The 9,424-nt window shown below is 44.8% G+C and overlaps 1 protein-coding gene across 1 annotated transcript in view; it reads left to right on the forward strand.

Annotated features, from left to right (window-relative positions):
* Nucleotides 1-1,377: 1,377 nt before the first annotated feature.
* DPP6 (dipeptidyl-peptidase 6) overlaps nucleotides 1,378-9,424 on the forward strand; it is a 261,890-nt gene continuing 253,843 nt past the window's right edge. The window contains exon 1 of the mRNA XM_009886773.1: nucleotides 1,378-1,434. Within this exon, the coding sequence (XP_009885075.1) occupies nucleotides 1,378-1,434 (57 nt within the window). The remainder of the gene's footprint in view (nucleotides 1,435-9,424) is intronic.

Here is a 9,424-nt window from a genome sequence, read left to right on the forward strand (position 1 = left end):
AGCAGACATCCCAGTAGCACGTGAGTGAGAAAACATGTAGCTTTATACAGCGCTACAGCACAGAAGCAAGCTATGGGCTCGCTCTGGCCCCGTCCGCTGCGTGCGCTGGGAGGGAGGTGAGGAGGGGAAAAGCAGCAACATGGCAGTCTCGTGTCACCTGATGTTGAGGTGAGCTGGGGCTTGCATCAGTCCCGAGCAAACATCCCTTCGTGCTGCTCTAAGTTTTTTCCAACTATGTTTGGTCCCCTGAGGGTCACTGGGGAGCAGTACTGGTTTTGTGCCTCATGCTCAGGCACACCCCACGTCAACCCGTGCTGGCGGCAAGGTGGGTGAGCGGGCTAGGAGGGCTTGTTTGACAGCTCTGCCGTGTTGGAGAGAGATCTCTGTTACGGCAGGGAGTCCGCGGGGAGCGAGCAGGCGGTGCTCGCTGGTGTGTCACCCTGCAATGTGACCTACATGGCAGCTGCAAGTACGCGGGAGGCAGCCACGGTACCAGAGATGCAAAGTGGCCCCTGTCACATCAGGGACAAGGAGAGGGCCGGGGGGAGGCTGGGGGGGCATGTTTGACTCCGGTGAACGTGCCACCCCTTTGGCAGTGAGGCAAGCAGCTGCCCGGGGAGCATTGGTGCTCTCCGGGTCCCATCGTTGGGAACCCACTTCCCTGGGAGCGCACATTACATCCTCCAAAACTGCCATGGCACAGCTCTCCGTCATAGCCGGGGACTGCCGGGGCATGGAAACCTCCGCAAGTTGGGAGAAGATGAGAGCGCGTCTGCCAGAAACTCCGCATCCACGGGACTCCCGTCGCCGGGAATGCGGGATTTAATTCCTGCGGCCCCTTTCCCCCGGCTGCGGGAGGGGAGATGACTGCCGAGCTCCGGCTTTGCACATCGCCAGCGAGCGGCACATTGTGCTACGAGGCGGCCGGTGCATGCGCAACGCGCGGGCTGCCGCCGTGGAGGTGGGGAGCGAGGACCACATCGCTGCCTCCCGGCTCTGAGCTGCCAGTTGCTGGTTGCCAAGCAGTTATCATTGTTTCTGTGACGATTGCAGAGGCTGTTGCTAATTGAAGAAGCCCCCACAGCATCCTTCTCTCTGCTCCTGCTCCTGCTTTTATTTTAGAGGCTCAAGGGGGAAGACAGCTAGACTAGTGCTTTTTTATATTGCATTTTTATTTATTTCTTTTTGTGGGGGTGGGAAATTTCTCAGCTGGTGATTAAGTGATGGACTAGTTACTCATCCTTATCCCTTTAGTCTTTGTGCATGTGTGTGTGTGTGCGCGCGCGTGTATGTCTGAACACACACAGACAAGCTTACACACACACACACACAGAGTAAAATCCTGTTTGCCACTGCAGTGGGCACAAATAGGTGAGCATGACTACAGCCAAGGAGCAAAATGCATCAGGGAAACAAGCCCAACAACAAGAACAGGTAATGCTTATTTTCCTCAATTTCAAACAAATACATATTTGCATTGTATAACTATGTGTTTCTTGTATTATTATTATTTTAATTTTTATTTTATGTTCTTGGTGCGTGTTCCTAAAATTGTCAACTGAGTCACCAGTCAGTGGCAGGAGGAAAGTACGGTGTAGCTGGGTTCAAGGTCTGCTTTCTTCGGTGTGTGTGGAGGCTGGGGAGGGGGGGGAAAGCTGAAACTGTGCTATTTTTAACAGCACCTGCACCTCTTGCTGAACGCTGTAGAGGTTTGTTCTTTCACTTGTTCTTTAGGTGCATGGCGGGGGGGGGGGCAGGATGTTGGGACGGAGGCCCCCTCTCGATGGGGGAAGGGGGTAAAGCTTTTTAACAGCCCCTCTGCAGATGGGTCTAAAATTGCCAAAGTGGGTTTCAGCTTCTTACTTTGTCATGCACTTTCGGGGATTTTTTTTTTTTTTAATTTTTTTTTTTGCCTGACATTTTCTTGGAGGGACACTTCAGAGCACAGCGTGTGCTCTGGCTGTGCGTGTGCAAGTGGTGATGGGGGGTGGGGTGGGGGCAAAAAGCAGCTGTAAGTAGGTGTAACTTCCATTGACTTTGGGGAAAACTGCAGTGCTCACACCATAGCTGAACTTGATTCATTTTCTTTCTCTTGGTAGGTGCTGTATGTGTTTCTATAGAGGCAGAAAGTTAAAGACTTAATTTTCTCTGTCGTGCCTGTTTTTTAGAGGGTATTTCTGTCTGACTGCACTTACCAGGACAGAATGAAGTCAAAACTTTGCCTGTCAGAAAAGCAGCGGGTGGCATATAAAGGGGACATATCCTCAGCTGTAAAGGATAGGCATAGTTAAAAAGTGGTGACATGAGGGAAAGCCTGGTTGTGATGTCTGAGCTCTAGCTGAGGGTGGCAAAGGTCTGTGGGCTCCTGGCGCACCAGCAGATCAGCAGCTCCATCGTTCTGGGCACCAGTTTCCCCTCCTCGCGCTCAGCCCTGCACCCGGGGGGACCGCGGAGCAGCCTGTACGCTCCAGTTCTTCCATTTTCATCGTCTCCTTAAGACATTGGAAGTTCACTGCTTTAATCTTCGGTTAGGACAGCATAGGAGGATAATTTAAACAGATCTCTCAGGGCACAAATTAATTCTTAAAATAGTTCTTCCTGGCTTGATAGACTGAGAGCCTCGCACGTTGTTTTTCTTTTTCTTTTTTTTTTTTTTTTTCTTGGTGCTTTATTTTAGTGAACTGGGGAAGGGAAAAGCATGGGAAGACACCAGGCACCAAAAGTAGCATCATATAATCTGCATTTTCAGGGTGACATTTTAGTAATGGCCAAAACAGGCTCAACTGTTCAGTTAGAACAAGAAGAAAACAACTTTGATACTGAGGGTAAGGGTGGACCTATAAGTGCCCTTTCTGAACAAAGAGAGCTGTGGGGCTGTCCCCTCCTCCTCCTTAGAGCTGTGTACAAGTGTTGGGGTTTTATAAGTCATGAAGTGTAAGTCGGTTGCCTTTTATAAAGGGGCATTATTTTTGTTTCAAGTATTACCTGCTTAATGCCACTTGGCTCCTGGCATGCCATATCTTTGCTACTTCTCTCTTCCCTTATGAAGTATAAAATGCCCAGAATAGGTCTTTAGTATTATGCAGAGTCTTGACTGAATATATCTTATAACTGATTGAGTTGCAATTATACCCATATGGTACGCTTAAATACTCTGAAGGTACACGCACTCTCAGCTCTGCCCTAGTGTAAGCATGAAATAGAAATATCAGGAATATATAAATATCAATGATATCGATGAATATTAATGTTTGAGTCCACCAGCAACTTTGCTCACTCCCAAAATTATTTTCTTTTTCTTTTCACAGTATATTATTAGTAAAATGGCTTGACAGTGTGGGGTTGAATCCAATCTGTGTCCATTGATTTGAGTGCACTTTTATCTTTTAACACCAAACACGGATCTAAACCCGTATTTCATTTTAAACAGTTCATAACTGAGAAAGGCTCTATTCAAATCCTGTTCCCAGCTGAAATTCTATTTCCAGGCTTGTTTATATCAAGAATTGCTGAGATTTTTTTCGTGCTTAAAACTGATCAAGAAACTGAAAATTGTAGCTGGAAGACAATTGCAGGCAAAGTGCTAGTGTGTCTGTAGAGGACTGAGTCTTTTTCAGAAGCAGCTGCTGCTGTCGTAAGAGATTGTGACTGTCCCTTTTCTCTGTTCTTTGCTGTGACATTCCCTGGATCCAGAGGCAGGCAAGTGACACAGTTGGCTTAAGTCTATGCTGTCTCCTACCATGCTAACCCAAACGGAAGCTGGGCACGAAAAGACGCTGCAGGAACAGGGTGGGAAAAGTTTTAAAACATCTGCAGAAGCTTTGCAGGCATAAATTTAAAAATCTAATTCAGACCCATGTGTCGGTATGCAAATGAAGGCATGTTCTGTCTTGAGATTTACAACAATTATAATAATTAGAAAATGATTGGGATGTGGAGATAAGCAGTGCACTGCCTTACCTGCTTGAAGCCATGCAATAAGCATCCCTTTCTTCCCTTTGTTAATTAAAAATGTTTCTATACAGGTTCTTTCTGATAAGCAATGGTGCTCACCTCCATGCCCGTTAAATTATTCAGAATTTTAATCGTTTATCTCCCTGCTTATCTGTTTCACGGGTCTGAACTTTAAGTCTTTTGGGCATCGTGTACAGAAACCGCTCTGTAAGTGGTATGTAATACTGTCTCTTACTGTCAGGTTGTGATTGCTTGATCAAGATGTAAGTTGAATGCAGTTGCCTCTGTACGCTTAGGTGCGTTTGACATAGCTATGGTTTCCTGTTCGAATGGCTGGAGTTGGATACCGTGCAGTGTTCAATGATTACAGTTGGTTTGTTGCTAGACCCAATGCTCAGAAGTCCGTAGCAAAGCCTGCAGACACTAATAGACTTTGGATTTGGCTCAAGAGGACTGGGGAATCTTGTTTACTGTCTTGGGAATTGTTAGCTGCGTGTGTGCATATACCATTAAACCCACTTTTCCATGAAGAAAGGAGAAGAAAATAACAACAAGTCAAGCACTCGGTCAATGTCTGGTAATTTGCACTGGCTGAAGATCCTTGTGTTTTAACATGAGCCTGTAAATTTGTTATCTTAGTTTAGCCCGGTTCTTGTTACTTTTAATGGCCTTTGGGAGTGCAAATAGCTCTACAGTCATACATAAAAATAAGCAGGCTGTTTTTTTATTAAAATGTGGTAATAGGCATAATGATAAAATGAGACTTTTAAAACACTTAAAAAATGAGTCAGCATATCAAGGATAGCAGGATCACAGATTCTCAGAGAACACCTTTTATAAAACATATTTAAAGGGTTGATTGGTTAATTGGGTACTTGAACACTCAGAATAAATGATTGTTCCCGTTTCTTTTGCTGTAGAGAGAAGAACTGTCATGGACTTAGAGGGAGAGAGATCCTACTCTGAAATGTGCACATGTCCTAGGCAAGGTTGTTAATGACTGTTTGCATGCAGCTCCATGTAAAAGACCAAAAATTAAGGAGGCAAAATAGCTTGAGGGCTGCCTTTTATTGAAGTGGGCTCCACAGAGGAGTGGATTCAGATCAATAGAACAGTTCTGCCTATTAGCTGTCATTAAGGTAATCAATTTCGAATTTTACCGAACAGATGGAATTCTGCATAACAGGTGTCTTCAACGGGAGAGAGAACTCATTTAACTTGGAAAACCTAGGCCAGACTCAGGAATAACATGATGGAAAGATGAATATTTCATGCTCTTAATGTTCCCCTGCCACTCTGTACTTCACAGAAATAGCCTGTAGTATGTTGAAGAGTGAGCACGGTTGGCGTATCTAATGTACTATGCTGAAACGTGCCTTTATTTGAGTAAATTTTTCCAAATAAGAAAAAAAAGGCTGCACTTCAGAAGCACTATGCAGGCTTTTTCCCTACGCAGTTATAATCCAGGTAATTCTGGGATTCCTGTAGCAAGAGGTGTCAATCCTCATGTACCCTGCTGCCCTACACAGTTATAATCCAGGTAATTCTGGGATTCCTGTAGCAAGAGGTGTCAATCCTCATGTACCCTGCTGTCTTCCTTCAAGGTCATAATTGTCCTCAACCGTTGTGAGCTGAGTCCTATGCTGTTACTTCATTCCTAGAGTAGTTAAACTAAAAATTATGGGTGTGCCCACATTGGGAAGTAGCGTGGACCCACCCCATGAGGGTGAGAGACATGGTGCTGAGGTCTCGAATACACGTTTTGGACAGGGAGTTATTTCAAGCTAGTTCCAGACTGGTGTGAATGTCTATTAGTGGTTGAACAGCATCTTCTAATTTAGCTTCGTCCAAAGGGAAGCCAATTTATGTGCCCTCAGGCCACTATAAAATTGAGTTAGAGCATGGTAGATGGGTACAACTGAGAGATTTGTTTGGTAGTGCAGTTCTGAATTGAACAAAAATACCAGATATGCCCCACATGTCTTTATCGGGGATGGGAGATGGAGTTAAATAAATGTAACTTCATGTGAGCTGTCTTTCTGTACCTGAAAATATCTTCAAAAGTTCATTCTGTTGTTGGTTTTTTTTTCCCATGAGGGGTGACTTGAAATCATTCCAGATCTGCTGCGCTCACCTCAGTGCTGTCCGGCACATCATCATCCCTGGGTGCCAAATGTCTTGGTTAGCTCAACATGCTTTACCTGAAAGAGTGCAGCAGTCCTGACTCTCTGTGACACTACAGCCTCCGTGCACCCTGTGAGCCAGAGCGATTGGCTCCAAAGAGCGCACAATCCCTTCCAGTTCTACACAGGCTGTAGCGTTCAGCAGGTTCAGGCACATATTAAAAGTTTTGAATTTTACCTGTCAAAATAGGGAAAGGACTTTGCCCTTTTATTTGTCAATACCATCCCCGCTGTATGCTAAACCACGAAGAGCCACTATTGAATCTTCTGTTTTCTTAGCAAGGTTTGAGGCTACGTATTGTAACGTTATGTTCGGGAGCAGACTGAGCTTTGAACGCGCTACAGGAAAGCGCTGGTTTACGGTGCCATTAGCTGGCACAGTCAGACTCCCCACTGCACCACCCCAGTGGCATAAAATCCCCTCAGAGGAACTGAGGAGCACTGTGACATACCTCTGTGGTACCCAGATTCAACAGAGGGCTGAAAGGAGCTTGGCCTGGAGCTGTTGAACAGGTGGGAGTGAGTCTCCCAGGAGATGAGCTAATTTAGCGTATTATCTCAGTGACTTGTGATAGCAGAGCTCCTACGTTCTTGGCTGGAGTTGAAAACTGTCATATCCGAAAGGTGAGTCCCTGCTTGTGAGAATCCCTCATTCTCGCTGCTTTGCTGCAGTATTCTGGCTGTGATTATTACAGCTGTGCAGAAATCAGGGAGCAATGTCCACTTTTGGAAGGTGTCTGCAAAAAAAAGGGAAAGAGGAGAAACCTGACTCTGATTTGCACAGAAGACAAAGGGTTGTTTTGGGTTTTTTTTAGTTTTAAGGGAACTGTTTAGTGTTAGTTGTTTAAGTGCATAATTTTTAAAAAAACAAAACTGTTGATATGAGACAATACTTTTTTTTTTTTTCTTGATAACAGCTCTGTAAATTACATATCTTATTGTAGGCCCAACACAGGCTTTCTCCAGGAAGTCGTAGAGAACATTTGTGTTTCATTCTGTTAAAGGTATCTGATCTATTTCTCAAGAAATTAAATTTCCATAATAGTGCTCCTGAGAACACTGTATTCAAGAACATGAAATTGCATCAAACTGGAAGTCTTTTCAAGCTGTTAATTTGCCGTGAGGAATGCAGGCAGCTAAGCAATGGGGAGGGCGAGGCAGAGATAGAAAGGAACGTTTGGCGTAAAACGGAAGTCTCAAAAGGAGAAGGCTGCAGAAAAGCTTTTTTGGTGTTCAGTACTGAAATGGAAGTGCTTCTGGAAGGCCTCAAATGTGTCAAGATCTCATTGTGGTCAGTGATCGTCTAAGCACACAGCATCTAAGGGTTGGTATACTTCTGTAGGATGCTGCCTGAGATTGTGCATGCTTTAAACTCTGGCTATACCTTGACAGGTCAAGTGGGATGTGCTCTGCCACTTGTCCCTGGGACAGTATTGGTTGACTGCTGCTCCCTCCACTCCTGGCAGAGTGTCCTGGTTTGAGGTAAAACAGAACCAATTTTGGTCAGTAACTTCACTTCTTAGCTGGGCCTCTCTAACAACTGAAATTAACAGCATATTGTGCAGACAATGTTCACTCTCTCAGGGTGATAAGACCTATGTTTATAGGTGATGCCCAGCCATGGTATGCAGAGAGGACCTTGCTTATACTTATTGCTATAACAACCAAGGCCAACCAACTTTGTTATTTGCCCTGTTGGAGGGTCGGAAGCGGAAAAGCATAGTGGGGTCCCACCTGTAAGGAGGAGCGGACAGGACAGGTGACCCAAAACTGACCAATGAGGGTATTCCATCCCATCTGCCTCATGCTCAGTATAAAGGCTGAGGGATCGAAAGGTCAGCTCTCTCTTCCTTCAATGGCCAACGTCTGAGGAGGACTCTGTTCATCTGCCTGCGATCCCAATCCTGAATGCAGATCCAGAATCCAGTTCCCGTCCGTCACTGAGTCCAGCCTGGGACTGCCCCAGTGCCAGCCGGCGTCGTGACTGTCATCTCGGGAGCTTGATACGGTTTTGTATGTATTTCATTATTTCCTTTTTTATTTTATTATTAATATTTCATTAAAGTAGTTTAGTTCCTTCTAAACTTGTAAGTCTCTTTTTCCTCCTCTGCCCCTCTCTCTGAAGAGGGGTAGAGGGGAGCATCTGTCGGTCCCATCTGGGGCCCCCACATCCCCAGTAGCCGATTTGGCCTAAACCACGACACAGAGGTACCTTGTGTTGCAGTCTTTCTCATTATGTCTTTCTTTTACTCTTGGATCAAGACAGAATTATTTGTCTCTGAAGTTCACCAGTTATCTAGCGGTCATGAGACTGTGCTTGAACCCCACAAGAAAAAAAGTCTTCTTAGATTTTATTTTTTTTTTAAACTCTTACATTACAGCATCCAATGCTTTATCCCAGTTGTGGTCCATTAGCACTGCTATGCGTTGCTACAGTCATTTCATGAACAATGGTTTTACCTGCTTTCAGTTCTTATGCCTTTTATTCTGCTTCTTTGGGATCTTTATCATGCATTAAGCTGTGGTGAATCATGGTCACTTTGGACGATGTGAGAGCAGGTAGCACTTTTTAGATGATGTAGAGTACAGTAATATGTATTATTTATGTAGTTTATTCTGTATGTTTTGCATTCAAGTGTTTTTTTTTCTTTTGTTCTTTCCTCTTTCCTTCCTTTCATCCTTTCTTTTGTCCTTCTGTCCTTCCTTCTTTGATTCTTAAGTGGGATTTAAGTACGTGAAATAGATTCAGAGAGAGGAGAGTGCAGGCAGCAACAGAACAGGAAAGCTGAGCGCGCTCCTTCTCCAAAGGGCTGCTGCAGATGTAGAGAAGAACTAAAAGCAGAAGTGAGAGGAGGACATTGAGCAAGTTTGCAAAACCTTTGTTAAACAGAAATTTGGAGGGGGACCAGTATTTGAAATCAATGAAGGTGATCAAGAAGGGAAGGGTGAGTTAGTATCAATTTCTGATTTAAGAGCAAAGTTTAAGTGGGATTATCAGATGGCTTTTCATGATGGCTCAGTGCTTGGAGCATGGAACTTTGTGCTTCTTGTGCTGCAGGCTTTTGTTGTGGCTTTGAGCAAAAGTGTTAGACATAGGTCCTTGGTGGCAGTCAGCAGCAGCTCTTCTGAGGTAGTCCATTGTCACCTTAAGTTGGAAAACAAAAAAGACATGGGGGTCTCCTGAGGATGAAATGTGAGGTTCTGAGATACTGCCGTAACTCAAGCTGCACAAGTAAGTACCAGAGATATCAGAGAGATGTACTCCTTGACATTTGGAGAATGTAGGG

The sequence above is a fragment of the Charadrius vociferus genome, unplaced genomic scaffold (genome assembly GCF_000708025.1).
Source record: "Charadrius vociferus isolate BGI_N301 unplaced genomic scaffold, ASM70802v2 scaffold255, whole genome shotgun sequence".
NCBI lineage: Eukaryota > Metazoa > Chordata > Aves > Charadriiformes > Charadriidae > Charadrius > Charadrius vociferus.